Consider the following 17,923-nt stretch of genomic DNA (forward strand, 5'->3'; position numbering starts at 1 on the left):
AAGATAGGGCTGAGAGAGACTCCTGCCTGCAACCTGGGAGAAGCCGCTGCCAGTCTGTGAAGACAATTCTGAGCTAGATGGACCAAGGGTCTGACTCAGTATCTGGCAGCTTCCGATGTTCCTATGATGCTGATTCCTTGGCAGCCCAAACTGACTGAACTAATTCCTAGAGACCCTAACCCAGCCATTCCGACCCCTGCAGACTCCACGCCGGTCCTGAAGGTCTGATCACACAAGCTCAACCACTCACACAGGCTTCCGCTTTAAAACTAAAATGGTTCCCATACTTCTCCCTAGCAGGCTCAACTCTGACTGAAACGATGCCTGGCAATTTCCCACCCCACTAGTATTTTCCATATCAAGCCATCAAAATATGCAGGCTTGCTTTCATGAGTCACCTAGACACTTGATGCCGGTTCCTGGAAATTCCAGATCGGTCCTATCAATCTTCATTGTTCAAGCCAAACTCAGTCTGGGCAAGCCCTGTACTGTGTTCGTGCAGCTGAATGGTACTGGGGGGTTAGATGCTGTAGGGTCCCACTAGCCAGCATTGTGTAGTGGTTAGAGTGTTGGGCAAGGATCGGGAAGACCTGAGTTCGAATCCCCATTCAACCATGAAACTCACTGAGTGACTCTGGGCCAGTCATGTATCTCTCAGCCTAACCTACCTCACAGGGTTGTTGTGAGGATAACAAGAAGCATGTACACCGCTCTGAGCTCCTCAGAGGAAGAGTGGGATATAAATGTAAAGAATAAAATAAAATAAAATAAAATAAAATAAAATAAAATAAAATAAATCAGAGAGAACTTTTCTCCAGCTGCTAGCAGGGTATATCCTTTGGGCAGGAGAGCTGGTCTTGTGGAGCAAGTATGAATTGCCTCCTTTGCTCAGCAGGGCCCACCCTGGTTTGCATTTGGATGGGAGACATAGGTGAGCGTCGTAAGATATTCCCTCTTAGGGGATGGAGACGCTCTGGGAAGATCACCTGCCTGCTTGCATGCAGAAGGTTCCCAAGTTCCCTCCCTGGCAGCATCTCCAAGATAGGGCTGAAAGAGACTTCTGCCTATAACCTTGGAGAGTCAGTGAAGGCAATAATGAGCTGGATGGATCAAATTTTAATTTATTTATTTTTAACCTTTCCCCCAAATCCCCATAGGATCCTATGGGGAATGGTTAAAAGTTTGTTTTACATCACCTGTTTGCCAGTTTCTTCTGTGGGTTGGGTGGTAGGTAGTACCCATCATGCCCCACCACCCAACCCTCTTTGGCGTCCCTAGGAACTACCTATGGGGAATGATGGGGTGTTTCAAGTTCCCCATTGTTTCCTATGGCCGGAACACTTGAAATGTTTCAAATTTGTTCCATCAAAGCTGGCTCAAAACAGAACAAACTCGAAACGTTTCAGCCACCTGCATTTCATGCACATCCCTCCTGGTCTGACTTGGTATGCAGCAGCTTCCTATGCTCTGCTACTTAAACAAAAGACAGGATTGGATCAACAGATTCACACAGAGGAGAATTCAGTCTACGCCTCTCCCAAACATTTTCCAGTACAAGCGTGAGCTTTAGTTCTCGACTGTAAACTGTAATACCTTTCCAAAGGCAAGGAGATCACAGGCCTGAGCCTTTATTGAGCCTTTCCCCTGCCCACTAGACGTTCACCCCTAGGGATGTGTGAACCGGTTCGAATCCAAACCGGGGCGGTTCGGCGGTTTGGATCCGAACCGAACCAGTCATCAGGTTCGGGCTGCAGGTTTGAATTCGAACTGAACCGGGGGTGGTTTGATTCGGACCAGTTCGGATCGGTTCAGATGCCCAAAAATTGGTAGGATGGTAGCTGGCACCCAGGGGTACCTGTCACCCAAACCCCAAAGCAATCGGACGCTCGTATGATTTTTTAAATGAATTTTTGAAAATTATTTATATTTTTTTCTCATAGGATATAATGGGACTCGAACCAGGCCATTATTCCTTATTGTGGAGCACCCATGGGTGCCAACAACCATGCAAACCCTGAAGCAATCAGACACCCCTATGATTTTTTATGAATATTTGAAATATTTTTAATTATTTTTCTCATAGAGTATGTACACTCCACTCTACGACACCCCTTTCCCCCCCGACGTGAAGCTATACATTTGCTGCAATCCTAATTATTCTCTATGAGGAATTCAAAAATACTTTAACAATTCACCAATAATCAGAGGAGTGTCCAATTGCCTTGGGATTTTTTGGGTGGTAGGCACCCCTGTCTGTCTACCACCCACCCCGCTTTTGTGCCCCTAGGTGCTCCACAATAAGGAATAATGGCCTGGTTCAAGTCCCATTATATCCTATGAGAAAAAAATAAAAATAATTTTCAAAAATTCATAAAAAATTGTATGAGCGTCCAATTGCTTTGGGGTTTGGGTGACAGGTACCCCTGGGTGCCAGCTACCATCCTACCAATTTTTGGGCATCTGAACTGGTCCAAACCGGTTCGGATCTGAACCGAACCAGGGGGTGGTTCGAACAAAACCAAAACCGAACCACCCCTTCCTGGTTCGGACCCGGTTCGGATCCGAACCGAACCGGGCGAACCGGTTCTGTGCACATCCCTATTCACCCCTCCTACTACACCAGACTCTATTGCTGTCTGCCCATAACCAGGAAGAGGCAGGAGATTTTATAAGGCTGCAAGAGGAAGTCCCACCCCTTCCTGTGCTGGCCCCGTCCCTTCCTGCTGAGACCAATCCCAGCAGCCACACCATCTGTCTAAATGCTGCCAGACTGATGACTCCTGTATCTTTAACTAGAGTTGCTTATTCTCCTGAATTGGTTTGGAGTTTCCAGAAAATCATTGCACTCTCCCGGTGACTCTTGAAAAAAAGATGGAGACGTTAATGGTTTGATATTTATTATGAGAAAACTGGTGAGTGGGTGGGCACAGCAGGTGGATCTTTCAAAAATAGAACTGGTAGCTATAGCCTCTACTGGACAGATTCGTCGACGCCTCGTCTACCAGCTAAGGCAGGGGTTCTCAACCAGTGGTCCTCCGGATGTTGCTGAACTACAACTTCCATCACCCCCAGCTACAATTTATGGTGTCTGGGGATGGTGGGAGTTGTAGTACTGCAACATCTGGACGAGCCCAGGTTGGGAACCAGATTGGAATCCTTTTCTGATCTCCTGCAAATCATCCAGGGGTTTACTGCTAGATTTTGAGCTGCCCACTCCTGCTCTGAAAAACACAATTGTCCCCAGAGCACAAGAGCCTTTACATAGCTATTTAAGAAAAGGGTGGGGGGAATAGAATAATCATGCATCTAATAATAGTTTTGTTTCCTGCCCTTTATCCATTTCTGAAACGTGCTTCCAGTGACTCTTCTGTTTGTAGTGAGCAAACGGAAGCAGCGGTCTTTTTGCACGATATTGCGAACCTCCTTGAGACTGAGAGAGTGGAACCGTGACATGCAAAATTGCAACTCCTGGGGAAGATGTGTGAGTCAGAGACAGCCGGCTTGCCTCACGCTGACAACAGATGTGGGCCGAGAGGGTGAGGGGAAACGCAGCTGCTTCTGTGCACAGGACAGTCACATGCATTGTAATATGTGGGAGACACATGGACATTCTCCTGATGGCTTCTTTCTTCTTACTGACAGGCAGTAAAGGAGAACCCCGTTAATCATGGACCTGCCTTTTTTTTCTGCTCATTTTTTTGTGGCTAGGGAACCTAATCTCCCAATCCCGCAAACTAATCCCCCAATGAACTGAACCCTAATCCCCTAATCCCCCATCCTAATCCCCCAATTCCCATAGCCCGGTTTCGCTATCCACCCCCCCCCACCACGTAAGGGGACCCCCCATGGATAACGGGGTTCTCTTGTACTGCAGAGCAAGAATCTGAACTTTTGTTCCCACCAGATATGGCATGGTCACTATCTTAGATGGCTTCCAAGGGATTCAACCCATTCAAGGAGGATAAGAAACCCATCAGTGGTGAGGAGTAATAGTAGTCCAAGAACCGCTGGATGGCCCCAGATCCTGCATGGCACCATGAGAAGGACCTCTGATAAATATAGGAAGAAGGAAGCTGCCTTCTACTGAGTCCGACCATTGGTCCATCTAGCTCAGTATTTTCTACTCCAGGCCTGCTCAACTCCCCCCCCCCCCAGCTGGTTTTGGACTACAAATCCCATAATCCCAAACAACAGTGGCCAATAGTGGATTATGGGAATTGTAGGCCAACATCTGCAGGTGGGCCGAAATTGAGCAACCCTGGTCTACACTGGCCGGCAACAGCTCTCCAAGGTTTCAGGCAGGATTCTCTCCCAGCTCCAATATACAATTCTGATATTCAGCAAGTGAAGGACATCATTATAACCAAGCTGAGATGATGACTCATTTGCACACATAGGAACACAGCCTTCTACTGAGTCAGACCTTTGGTCCATCTAGCTCAGTACTGTCAACACTGACTGGCAGCAGCTCTCCAGTATTTGAGGCTGGAGCCCTTCCCAGCCCTACCTGGAGATGCTGCCAGGGATTGAACCTGGGGCCTTCTGCACGCGAGGCCTGTTCTCTGTGACAGAGCTATGCCCCCCATCCCCTGAGCCAACAGCTTAGTTGACAGGCAGGTTCATGTGGGAAGAAACAGAATGACTGCATTCAACCTGGTCAAAAAAGCTCTACGAACCTTGTGCCAGCAAGCATGAATTGTCCCCGTTGCTAAGCAGTGTCTGCCCTGCTTTGCATTTGTATGGTAAGTACTCTTACATGTGAGCACTGTAAGAGTTTCCTCTCAGGGGATGGGGCCGCTCTGGGAAGAACATCTAGATGCTTGCATGCAGACAGTTCCCTCCCTGGCAGCATCTCCGGATAGGGCTGAGAGAGGCTCCTGCCTGGAACCTTGGAGAAGCTGCTGCCAGTCTGTGTCGGCAATACTCAGCTAGACGGACCAATGGCCGGACTCTGTAAGAGGCAGCATTCTATGTTCCTATGTAATCTCAAGCATCAGCCAGGAGCAGTGGCATTGCTAGGTCTTTAGAAGAGCTGCGACTCAGGCCCACAGCCCTCCCCTCCATTTTCATAATTAAAACTTTTCATGTTCCCTCAAGGAATTCAACAATCTCCTGCAGTTTTTGAATCCCCTGATCACCAAGGGACACTCTAGAATTGATCCAAGGCATGTGTAAAGTTGGCCCAATGCTGTCAATATCCCAGGCCAGGAGAAACAGCTTCCCCCTGGAAATAAAATTCATGTAATCTTTCTGGCTACACGTTTGCCATATCTTTATTGCACTGGGAACCACATTTCAAACAAATCCACACACACACACACATACACACAAATTGCTGCAAAAAGGAAGTCTATCGCTGTCGAAAGCAGCTTTTTTTTTGTTTTGTTTTTCTCCTTTTCTTAAACTTGTATATTTACATGAAAACTATCAAAAGCAAAGTCGGGAAAGCAGCAGCCCAGCTAAGACGGTCTAGAAAGAGAAGAGCTGCGACTTTCTTGTGGATAAATAGTACAATTTGTCATTATTTTTTTTTTTTAAAACATCACTTTGTAAAACCACATTCAAGTATTCCTGTCAACGCACCCAATTATCAAAATCCTTTTCCGACGATGTTGCTGTAACTTCGTGTGTCTGGGTTTGGATATTTTGTGTTTTGATTGTTTGCTTTTGCTTTGCAAACCGCTTGAGATGTTTTCATCCTTAAAATGTTGAGGAGGTGTGCGTGAGGGTTGGGATGGGGAGAAGCAATTTAAGAAAGAAAGAAAGAAAGAAAGAAAGAAAGAAAGAAAGAAAGAAAGAAAAGCTCGAACGTTAACTCAAGAAACTAAGGGATGATGTGCATATTGAAGAAAAGGCACGTGGTATGATCCTTTCCAGGACTGAACCATTTTGGGATACAGGTGGGAGAATGCTTTTGCCATGCCAAATTTATTTTCTGCTGAAGGAGTCTGGCATGGTGAAAGCATTCTCCAGCCTGTATCCCAGAATGGTTCAGTCCTGGAAAGGACCATACCACATGCCTTTCCTTTAATATGTACATTGTATGTACTGAAATCTAGTACTGAAAATTAGTATGTCAAGGAGAATATTTCTAGGCTAGCTTTCTCCCTGGCATGCAAGATTTTTATATGCATGTTGTATTGAAGTGGTGGGACATCCAAATGTGAGATCCATCCCCCTCTACATTCCGAAGTGGTACAGTCCCAGTATAGACTGGTTCTATACAGATTTCCCTCCTGAGTTGCAAGATATGACCCAGTTTCTCCCCACCTCCCGTAGCATTTGGTATGCATGTGTAACATTGCTATCGCACATATAAATACAAAATATTAAATAAAGATCTGCTTTCTGTACAAAACAAAACAAAAGAAAGGGAAGAGGTGCATTTTGCCAGCAGACAAGTGTCATTCCTTAGTGATTTCATATATATATATAAAATCCAAATCCTGTTTGGGGAATTCATTTCCAGGTGTGACCATTAATTAATTTAGTGCGATTAATTAATTAATTTCCAAGTGTGACTTACTCCAGGGATAGACAACCCTGGTCCAACCTGATATTTCCATCTTGATGGATTGCCCACCCTTCCCCATGTGGGGGGGTAAGCTCCGCCCACGTGCAGTGTATGTGTGCGTGTGTGTGTGTGTAGGAAGGAGAGGGATTGTCCACACACTTACTCACTGCAGGAACTACAGTTAACATCTCATTGGGCGGGGCTTGCCAGAAGCTCCACCCACAATGTGTAATCCAATGCTGTCATTGGAGGAAATGATTTGGAGCCAAAAGCTCTATGAAGACCATGAAATCCTTGATGGGTCACAGCCGTTGAAAACAGGGGTACTCCCCAAGAGCAACAACCATTGGTTCAGCTGGCCACATGAGCCCCCAGAGGCTACAAGCTTCCCCACCCCTCAGCCTAATCCTTTGCAGAGTCTATGCCTTAGCTACTTTGAGAACAATTATAATCACATTTCTGAATTCACTGAATTCGCAAAGTGGCATCACACAGTCTTCCGCGAGACTGTTTTCGGCTGCTGCATCCTTCTTACAAAGCTCGGAAAAAGCGGTCCTCTGATGTCACTACCTCTTGGTCGCCAGCGTGTTGATGTCGGCGAGAAAGTCATTTTCCACCACGCTATCGTAGCCATCTTTCTCTATACAGTCACTGACGGCCTTCAGAACTATCCGGAGCCTACGGTCCATGGCTTCGAGATGCAGCTTGTACAAGATGGGCGCAATTCTGTCATTCAGCAAGGATTCCTCCATCAGGTGGCTCAGTTTGTACTCTTCCTTGGCTAGTAACTGTAACCGCAGATAGGTGGACTTCCTTATTCTGGAAAAGGTGGAACGGAAAGGCAATTTGAAGATTACATTATTACAACGTTCCAGTATATCCCTGGTGTGCACGTGTTGACCGAGCCTGTGCCTAAGCATGGAGAACGTTTTAGCCAGCTTTCTCCCTCAGAAGCAGAAGGTCTTGTGACTGTCTTGAGGGAGTATTATTCAGGCTGATAAATTTCCTGCTCTCTTTTTTTCAAACCTTCCTTCCCCCACTTTGCCACACAACTAGCTCGCAGCCAGACTAAATTACTCATTAGTAGTCCTGTTGAAATTAAGTAGACCTTTAGCGTAACTCCTAGTAGTACTATTGAATAACTTAATCAAGATGTCAGCCACTTCCATCAACTTCAACGGGACTTAGTCATGACTAAGGTAGTCTGGATGTTGATCATCATCATCATCATCATCATCATCATCATCATCATCACTGTTAGTTTTTGTTGTTTATTTTATTTGCATCTGCGTGCATTGATGAGAAGATAGTTCCCTGTCACAAATGGGCTCACAATCTAAAAAGAGATGCAAAGGAGATAGAAGAAAGTAGAGGCAGGGGGAAAACAGGAAGGCTATCAGATTTTCATGGATACCATAATTTATTTTATTTATTTATTTTTACATGTATATCCCACTTTTCCTCCAAGGGGCTCAGAGAAGTGCGCATGGTTAAGTTTCTCCTTGCGACCACCCTGTGAGGTGGGCTAGGCTGAGAGAGAAGTGACTGGTCCAGAGTCACCCCATGAGTTTCATGGCTGAGCGGGGATTTGAACCTGGGCCTCCCTGGTTCCAGTCCAACATTCTAGCCACTACATCATGCTGGCTCTCAAGCATTTTGCCCACAAAATGATCACCAAGGTCTAACCTTAGTCCCTTACTCTGTGGATTTCAGAGTGGGAGAGGGAAAGGAAGAAGTCTTAACAACAACACCCTAATCCTCTCTTGAACTTGATGCCATCCAGTGAAATTGATTGGGAGTATATCTAGGGCAAAAGAGAGAATGTACAACTTATATTGCAGAATTCCATACTACTGATGTATGGAATTCAGTGCCAAAAGATATAGGGATAGCCTCTAGGTCAGATGGCTTTAAAGCGGGAGTAGAATACTCATGGAGGAGGAGAAGTCTATCAACAGCCATGATTGCTGATGGAACCTCCATGATCAGAGGCAGTATATCACAACATTCCAGTTTCTGCCTGGAAGGGAGGGAATAGCACGTCCTGTATATAGGCTTCCTGGAGGCATCTGGTTGGATGCTGTGGGAAAGTAGATGGATTGTTAGCCTGATCTAGTGGGGTTCTTTTGTACACCCCTTTTGATCTCCCCTCTGTTAAGGAAAAGCTAGTTTTAAACTTTTTTTTTTTAAAAAAAGCTGGTATTAGTCATCTATTTTGAGGACCGGAAGATTCTGAATGAAAGGTACACTTTGTACACTCAGGAAGGCTCAGGTAACTTGAGACGTCAAAAAGGTTGTTTCATTGGTTGGGAGGCATCAAATTGCTTTCGAGCTTGTAGCTAAGAACAGCAAGCACCAAATTAAACCCAGGGATTCTGCAAAGGGAATGGGGGAGAATTGGAAAAGAAACCAAAGGCAGACACCAGTTAACAGACACTGGAAGGCACACTTTGTTGGGATGGACAGGGATAGTTGCTCAACCCCTTCCAAATATAAGACTATCCCTTCTTGGAAAGGTCCCTCTGGGACCAGTAAGCAGGTGTGATTCCCAAACTGGGTGCTCCAAGAGGGCCTCAAGAGGGCTCCCTGCCCCAAAGTCGCTCACAATCTCAAAAGAGAAACCAAGGGAGACACCAACACCAGCACCAGCGATTGCGATGCTTGCATATGGATTCTTGCTCTCCTCCTGCTCACTCCAAAGGAGCCACCACTTTCAAATTGGCCTCTTGGCCTAGTAACCTTGCATTACACATCTGGGGCCTTAGGATGGGCCGAAGTGGAGAGAGAATGGCTCCTTCTGAGACAACTCGATGCATTCTTGGCTGGGCTGAACCTTTGGGGGTGACTCCCAGTTTCTAAACTCCTGCTTTTAGCCGCTATGCCACAGTAGCTCTTTGTATGGGGATGCTGGCAGAGGCTTCAGAACATGCCTCCGAACAGCTCTGCTGCTTTGATCTCTCCCCTACCATGCCTTCATTCACAACGGTGTTTTAAAGCCTTCATTTTCCTACTCCTCACTGCAACCACAAACTCGCCAAGAGTTTCCTACTTCCCACCCTCTCCTTCAGCTTCCTGGGTTGACTTTGAATCCGTTTGTCAGGATCTCCTGGCCAAGTTACCGTATCCCTTCACGGACCCCCTTTTACCCATGACAGGCCCTATTTTGTGCTCCCTGTCCTCAGTATAAAAAAAACCTCTTCCTGTCTGAATTTTTGCCTTTTGGGTAATGCAGAGGAAATATTTTGCTTGCGGAAGATGGGGGCATTGGAGAAGACAATACCGTATTTACCCAAATACAAGATGACCCTGAATTTAAGACAACCCCCTTAAAAATAGTGGTTACATTTTGGTTATACCTGTATTTGTCCCAAAGGAAGAGGAATCCAGATTTATTTATAATTTATTTATTCATTGATTGATTGATTGCATTTCTATACCACCTAGTATAAAAATCTCTAGGTGGTGTACAGATTTAAGATGATCCTCAGATTTCTAACATCAAAGAACTTGGAAAAAACCTAGTCTTGGATTCAGGGAAATTCAGTACTGTGCTGGATGGGCTAATGCTCTTTAGAAGTCACCTGCCAAGCTCCCAGGCCTCAAGGCACTTATAGCTACAGATGTGCAGAAGGCTCCTGAGATATTTTGCTTGTCTTATAGAAATGGGTTGGATCTCCCTTGGAGATTCTATGTCTCGCTGTGGGAGAAAGCCTGAAATTCGCTTAAAAGGGCACTCTTCTTGAAATTAGGGATATGCAGAAACCTCCCAAGAAACTTCACTGGTCTTGTAGAAGTGAGCTAGTTTCGTGGTAGCGAGCGTAAATGACCCCCTTTGCTAAGCAGGGTCTGTCCTGCTTAGCAAAGCATTTGCATTTGGATGGGTGGCTACAAGTGAGTGCTGTAAGATATTTCCCTTGTGGGATGGGGCCGTTGCTCAGTAATAGAGCATCTGCTTGCATGCAGAAGATCTCAGGTTCTCTCTCTCCATCTCCAGGTAGGGCTGGGAGAGACTCTTGCCTGAAACCTTGGAGAGCCGCTGCCAGTCAGTGTAGACAACATTGAGCTAGATCAGGGTTTCTCAACATGTGGGTCCCCAGATGTTATTGGACTTCAATTCCCATAATCCCCGGCCCCAGTGGCCTTTGGTTGGGAATTATGGGAGTTGAAGTCCAATTACATCTGGGGACCCACACGTTGAGAATCCCTGAGCTAGATGGACCCAGGGTCTGACTTGGTATAAGGCAGCTTCCTCTGTTCCTGTATTGCTAAATGTGTTTGACTTTCCTTAAACACTCTCAGATATTTCATCTGGGGAGGAACCCTAAAATTCCCTTCAGATTTCACTCTTGTGAAATTTCGGCACCACCCCTGCTTCCAGCACATCTGGCCCCATTTTAACCACCCAGGTCCCAAAAGATCCAGAAAGACGTACTTGCAACACTGGTTTAAAGGCACCAAGATGGAAAGTTCGTCGTGGGAATATTTACCAAACCTATGGTGGAGAAGAAAGAAAAAGATTACCAGGGTGGTACCTTGATGTGTCAAATGGACCATGTCATAGGCTGGAATGATGTGGGTTAACCTGGGTGGAGCTGGTTATGGGGAGCACGGCCATTGCCAAATTGTGTCTTTCCAATGGCCCCCACTTCCCAGCCATCACGACCCAGAGATGGCAGCTAAGAAGAGCAGTGGTAGAGGAGTCTATGAAGTGAGTTTTTAGGCCTAGCCCCCAAAGGGATGCCAGAGGATTGGAGTGATGGGAACAGTCACAGCTTGGAGTTCCCCTTCTGTGCAATTCTTAGGATCAGGAGCCTATCCGGACAGGGAAAGTCCTCGAATATATGATGCCCTGGCCTGTGAAAATCAAAAGGTGCTTGATGCAGGGCTGATCCCATTGAGACTTGTAGGTCACAGGCACTGATTGGCCCCAATCTCTTTGGCTGCACTGGGAGAGCCTTTATTTGTTTATTTATCACAAGTGATTTTTGGCCCGTTAAATAACGGGCGCTAGTAAGCGCTCCGGACCCCCACCGCCATTCCCCCTCCTGCCGCCAGCCTCCATGCCATGGCCGGTCTCCCCGGCCGGGCAAGGGCCCCAAAGTCTCTCCCCCGCCTGGTTTCGGCGCTGCCACCAGGCCGGCTTCGGTGGCGCGGCCAGGCCTCGGCCATGACTTCGCCGCTGCCTCGGCCAGCTTCCCCTGCCGCCTCTTCCCCCCGCCCGGCTTCGCGGCGGCCGCTTCTCCTCCCGGCCATCATGACCGCCTGGTCGCCACGGTCGTGTCTCCCTCGGCGCATTCTGGGCATGCGCTCCACGCATGCCCAGAACGGCCGAAGGAGACACGGACACACACCTGGGTGTCCATGGATGGACACCAAGGCTTTTATTAGAGAGGATGTATTTATTTATTTATTTATCTATCACATTTATACTGCCCCATCCAAATGGCTCTGGGAAGCCATTATATACCGCCCCAGGAAATGGCACAGCAGCAAAAATAAAACCCGCGAACCAGTCATTGAACAACCATCATTACAAAACAATTTAAAAACAGCTTAAAACCATTTTCAATTAAAACATTTAAAACAGTTTAAACAGAAAAATCAAGGCAAGAGGAAAGCTGGTCTTGAAGTAGCAAGCATGAAATCCCCTTTGCTAAGCAGATTCTGTCCTGGTTTGCATTTGAATGGGAGACTACATGTGTGGGCAATGGAAGGTATTCCCCTTAGGGGATGGAGCTGCTCTGGGAAGAGCATCTTCATGGTTGCATTCAGAAGGTTCCAAGTTCCCTCCCTGGCAACATCTCCAAGATCGGGCTGAGAGAGACTCCTGCCTGCAATGCAGGAGAAGCCACTGCCTGCCTGTGTAGACAATGCTGAGCTAGATGGACCAAGGGTCTGACTCAGTATATGGCAGCTTCCTATATTCCTTTTTAAGGCAGTGCGCAGGAGAATTCTCGGGAGATCTGCAACCCCGGCACTGAATAGACCAGGAGAAGGCAGGCAACCATTGGGTCTCATTCTATCATTCCCGGCAACTCCGATCAACCCCAATCACAATTTATTTTGGATGATGGGAGTTGTAGTTCAACCACAGCTGGAGATCCAAGATTGCCTACTCTGGGAATAGATGCCTTTGAGCTTAGCAGAATTACCACATCAAGGGCCTGAGCCTTCCTAAAGGTGCTGCATACATTTAGTGATGCTTTCTAGAACAGGAAATCAGCCACTGAGCCCTCTTGTGTGGGCAGGCATGCAAGGATGAGCAGAGCTGTACCTGTGGGCTTCTTCTTCTCTTCCACTGTTAAAGACACAGAGCTTTCACAGAGTGCCTTCGCTCACTGGAAGAGCACATACATGGCATGCATGCAGTTCTAGCTTCAATCCCTAGCACTGCCAGGTAATAATGCCTCAAGAAGCTAGGCAAGATCCTTATACCTCTGGGACATTGGATAATGGTCGCCTCAGTGGGCCAACGGACTAACTTGCTAAGGCTGTTTCACACATGTCCACTTTCTCCCGGAAAAAAAGGTGGCGATCGTACTCGGAATGAGACTAGACCATAACCATCTGGTCCCACCAAACCCAGCCATTCGAGCAATTACCCTCTTCCGTTGTCCAAGTGGATAATAAACGTTTCATTTCCAAACTTCTCAAAGGTTTCGTAGTGATGTCGATCCATGTTGCCTACGAAGGAGATGTAAGGACATGGTTCACTCAATGGCTTTAAGGCAGAAAAGGCAGCAGGGCAGATATTTCTGAGAAACTTTGGCGGCTGACATTCAGACTAATGCTGCACTGGGACTAAGGGTAAAGTAAAGTGTGCCGTCGCCCACAGAGCCCTGTGGTTGTCTTTGGGAGAATACAGGAGGGGCTGACCATTGCCTCCTCCCGCCCAGTATGAGATGAGGACTTTCAACATCTTTCTATATCGCTGCTGCCCGATATCAGTGCTTCCCATAGTCTGGGGAACATACCAGTGGGGATTCGAACCAGCAATCTCTGGCTTTCTCCCCTTTCCTCTGAAGCCCACTGTGCCTCCTGAAAATACGTCCCCGAGGGCCATGTTAATTCATAGGCAAAGGGCTCTTCTGCAGTGTGAATAGTGGTTCTGGGAGAGGCTGCCGATGCATCTCAACCACTCATGTCTGTGTGCGAGCCAAGACATAGCAATATGAGCAGATTTCTAAATGAAGGGCTCAGCAAAAGCCTCGGTTGCTGTCCACACTGGGGAGGAAGAGGTCAAAGAGCCCTTTGCCAATGGCAACGCTCAGACAGGAGCCAGGGGCACCTGAGGCGAGACGTCAAATGCTGCCTTGCCTCATCTCCCTGGTGGGGACCAGTCCCCTCTCAAAAGCGATCCTTACAAACTTTGAAAGTGGCATGGGGGTGGGGAGGAGCAGCAGTCTCCTCTTCTCTCCTCCTGCTTCTTGCAAGCTTTGTCAGGCGTGTGAGGAGAGGCTCTCTTGTGAAGTTTGCAAGGATCAGATCAGTCCCAAAGACAATCCCTCCTAAGAACTAGTGGCCAATCAACAACACAAAAGTTCTGAGAGACGGGCTGGCATTCACCGATGTGCTAAACTGGATCTGGGCTGTACCACTTAAGAGTGCAGATGGGGACTCCTGTGCCGGAATGCAGATCTATACAAAATAACTCCCTGCATACAGAAAACTCACATTATTATTTCTTATTTACACAGTCAGACAGGTGTTATTGACTGGTTTGTTTTATCCAGACATCGAGTCCTTCCCAAGGACCTGGGATGCCAGAACTTTATTGTTAGTTGTTATAGATATCGTCGCAGAATATAGGCTGTTCCCAGTAAAGCTGCTTTTTGTAATTGGCTGATGGTGATTTCTGTGGCATCATCATCATTAATAAAACTTTTATACCGCCCTTCCAAAAGGCTCAGGGCGGTTTACATTAAAACATGTCAGGAAGAATGGCACCACCTATAGAGATACATATCAGGCGGTATAAAAATATGATAAATAAAATAAAAATAATAAAATGGTGATCCTTCGCCCCATTTTTCAATGATGCAGGGATTTCTTTTTTTAAAGAGAGGAGAATTCCATCATATGAATGTCTTGAAATGATACAGCCCAAATACAGCTTGAGTATCCCAAGGAGAACTCTGCCCTGCTTTATGAATTCTCTTTCTTATAAGAAAATATAAGAAGTCTGGCTTGCAGAAACTGAGCTGCTGAAGCTTTTCCTTGTACTGGAATAAAATGATGAGTCAAAGCTGAATGTCGGCAAGTTGGGTTGCTATCCGGAGTAAGGCCAATACAAAACAAAGACGGGTAACCCTATTTGAGATAAGAAGAGAGGGTGCACCCATTTTGGCCGTTCAAGGCTGGGTTGTTAGAATTTTACGCTATGGGACACATACCCATGAGGAAGTCAAAAATGGTCATATCCATGATATCTAGTACTCGGGTCCCCCTGTCGTAAGGTGGCGTTTGTTTGACCTCTTCACAATAGTCTGGATCAACCTCCCACCTGGAGAAGACAAGACATTCAAAATGGCTTCGCTGCAAAGCTTCCACTATTAAGGTCAACAAGAGTTTTGACTTGGAATCAAAGAAGAGGACTGCATTTCTCTCCTGCCTCTCCCCACCACCCCTTTTCTCTCCCCACTGTCCTGTTTCTCCTTGTGACCCTTTCCCTGCACCAGGCCACTCCCCCTGCTTCCCTGTCTCTCTCTCCGCTGCCCCATTTATCTTTCAGTGGGAGTAGCTGGGTGCAAGCATTCCAAGTGACTTTGAACGAGAACCCTACGGAGTTGCGGGCTTTAGGCAGGTGCGGGCACTTGCCGTGGGCGGGGACTATATGCAAAATACGGTAACAGATGTGTGAACAGCTCTACTGAGTTCCAACAGGGACATGTGCTAGCTACACAGGTCAAAATCGGCACAGAATGGGTTTTGACCTTGTTCTACTGAGACCTCCCTCCAAGACTATGGGAACTACCTTAAAAGTAGTAGCAGTAGTAGTAAAAGTGCCCCGGAGGGTTCATCCAGCTGCAAAACAATGGAAAATTAACTACCTGCTGCTCATATGTTACTCAGGAGTGTCTCTGCCGAAGTGCAGATTTCACTACAATACTCACTCGGCTTTCTTGCGTTTGTGGTAGGAGCGTCTCCACGGATTCCTCCACGTTTTTCTTTTCGCTAAAGACAGGTCTGGTAGGAATGCAGCGAGGGAGCCTTCGATCTGGTCCGGTTTGCCGCACAGGGCATGCTCCGTTGAACAGTAGTAAGAGCACTCCCCATAGAAGCAGATGTTGTTGGCTGGGGAAAGAAAGGAAATTGTGGGAAACCACCTTTATTTCGGCCTTTAAAAAGATATATGGATAATGTACATACAGGGGAGTATTTAGGATTTAAGGCTGGATGGAGCATAGGAAGCTGCCTATACCGAGTCAGACCCTTGGTTCATCTAGCTCAGGGACTGGTTCATCTAGCTACACTGACTGGCAACGGCTGAAAATGATGGTTTCGGGCAGGGGTCTCTCCCAGCCGTATGTGAAGACGCTGCCGGGGATTGAACCTGGGACCCCTTGCATGCAAAGCAGATGCTCCACCACTGAGCTACAGTCCCATCCCCTAAGGGAGGTCTCTTACAGCATTAGCATGTAGCCACCCATCCAAATGCAAACTAAAACCTATCCTGCTTAGCAAAGGGGACAATTTACTCCCTGCTACAAGACAAGTCAGAAAGCGCCAGGCAGTGGGCGGGGGAGTGGGCGGGGGAGGGGAGAAGCAGGCTGGAGGGGGCGCAGATGGTCTGTGCCTATCCCAGCTAGTGTGTGTGTGTGTGTATGTATGCATATGTGTATATGAAACTTGTTTCACAAGGGAACAGCAGCAATCGCTCTCGTTTTATGGAGGCATTTCTCTCTCGCTCAAACACAACGCTCAGTATTCAGACCCCGACTTCTTCCATTAGCCAGACAAGAAGTCCCTGCAGCTCTGACTTATCATCCTGTGGAATGGAGTGCTTCTCAAGCTCTCCACAACAGGCTCCATATATCTGACTGGCAACGGGAGCCCCATGCTGTTTTACAAGCAATAATCCCATTCCGGTGCGAACGGATCGGAGGGCTGAAGGTCGAGCTGACGGGAGAAACCAGATCCTCAACGGGCAAAGTTGTGCAGTTCCCCCCATCGCAGCTCTGTGCCCAGGGTGTGCGCAAAAGTGGGCAGAAACTAGGAAAGGGGGGTTTTTTTGTGAAAACCCTCAGCTGTCTCGGACTCTCTTTCTGCGGGGGGCGTGGGGGGGAGAAGACGGCGGCTTTGTGCCACAATATTCTGGAATAACGGCTATTAAGAAACCATTGCCTTCGGGTGCTGCTATAGAGTTGCAGGCCACCCTGGACCTCCAAGAGGTATATGGAACGGTGCATTTTTGCGAAGTATTCAGCGTGGGGCTGCCCTTGAAAAGTATTGGGAAAATAGAGATTGGCGCCATGAGTGACTGCGGGATTTTTTGGGGGGGAGGGGGCAAAGCCAGCAATCCTATGCCCCCTTCCCTGGGAGTATGCCCCACTGAACTCAATGGGAACTGGCTGAATCCAGGAGCGGGCAACTGCCCCCACTTGGCCCCCACCCCCAGACGCCCATAGATGGTACAGAATGTGGCAGCCAGGCTGATACCTGGAGTTGCCTGCAGTGCTCAAATTATAGCCGGGATGCACAACTTCGGCTCTCCTGCAGACCTTGGACTACAGCTCCCATCATCCCTATTGGCTACATTGGCTGAGGATGATGGGAGCTACAGTCCAAAAACCACTGGAGGGCCTAAGTTGTGCAACCCCACAAAACACCTGTTTTGCAAAATACCTATTTCTGCACGGGTTGCCAATCCATTTCCGGGTAGTATCCAAGGGGCTTTAGGAACATAGGAAGCTGCCATATACTGAGTCAGACCATTGGTCTATCCTAGCTCAGTATTGTCTACCCAGACTGGCAGCAGCTTCTCCAAGGCTGCAGGCAGGAATCTCTCTCAGCCCTGTCTTGGAGATGCTGCCAGGGAGGGAACCTGGACTCTAGATGCTCTTGCTAGAGCGGCTCCATTGCCGAGGGGGAATATCCTACAGGGCTCACCCTTCTTGTCTCCCATTAGTATGGAAGCAGGGTGGACCCTGCTTGGCTAAGAGGACAAGTCATGCTTGCTACCACAAGACCAGTTCTCCTCTCCTATAAGAAGCTGCCACCTACTGAGTCAGACCCTTGGTCCGTCTAGCTCAATATTGTCTACCCAGATTGGCAGCAGCTTCTCCAAGGTTGCAGGCAGGAGTCTCTCTCAGCCCTGTCTTGGAGATGCTGCCAGGGAGGGAACTTGGAACCTTCTGCTCTTCCCAGAGCAGCTCCATCCCCTGAGGGGAATGCCTTACAGTGCTCACA

The 17,923-nt window shown here is 47.5% G+C and overlaps 1 protein-coding gene across 2 annotated transcripts in view; it reads right to left on the reverse strand.

Moving 5' to 3' along the window:
* Nucleotides 1-5,255: 5,255 nt before the first annotated feature.
* FAM20C (FAM20C golgi associated secretory pathway kinase) overlaps nucleotides 5,256-17,923 on the reverse strand; it is a 95,847-nt gene continuing 83,179 nt past the window's right edge. The window contains exons 6-10 of one of the 2 annotated variants that reach the window (XM_053276440.1): nucleotides 15,628-15,808; nucleotides 14,908-15,017; nucleotides 13,117-13,198; nucleotides 10,947-11,006; nucleotides 5,256-7,333 (exon numbers count right to left, since the gene is read on the reverse strand). In XM_053276440.1, the coding sequence (XP_053132415.1) occupies nucleotides 7,081-7,333; nucleotides 10,947-11,006; nucleotides 13,117-13,198; nucleotides 14,908-15,017; nucleotides 15,628-15,808 (686 nt within the window). In that variant the 3' untranslated portion in view covers nucleotides 5,256-7,080. The other variant, XM_053276441.1, reaches the window with a different exon arrangement.

This window comes from Hemicordylus capensis, chromosome 13 (assembly GCF_027244095.1).
Source record: "Hemicordylus capensis ecotype Gifberg chromosome 13, rHemCap1.1.pri, whole genome shotgun sequence".
NCBI lineage: Eukaryota > Metazoa > Chordata > Lepidosauria > Squamata > Cordylidae > Hemicordylus > Hemicordylus capensis.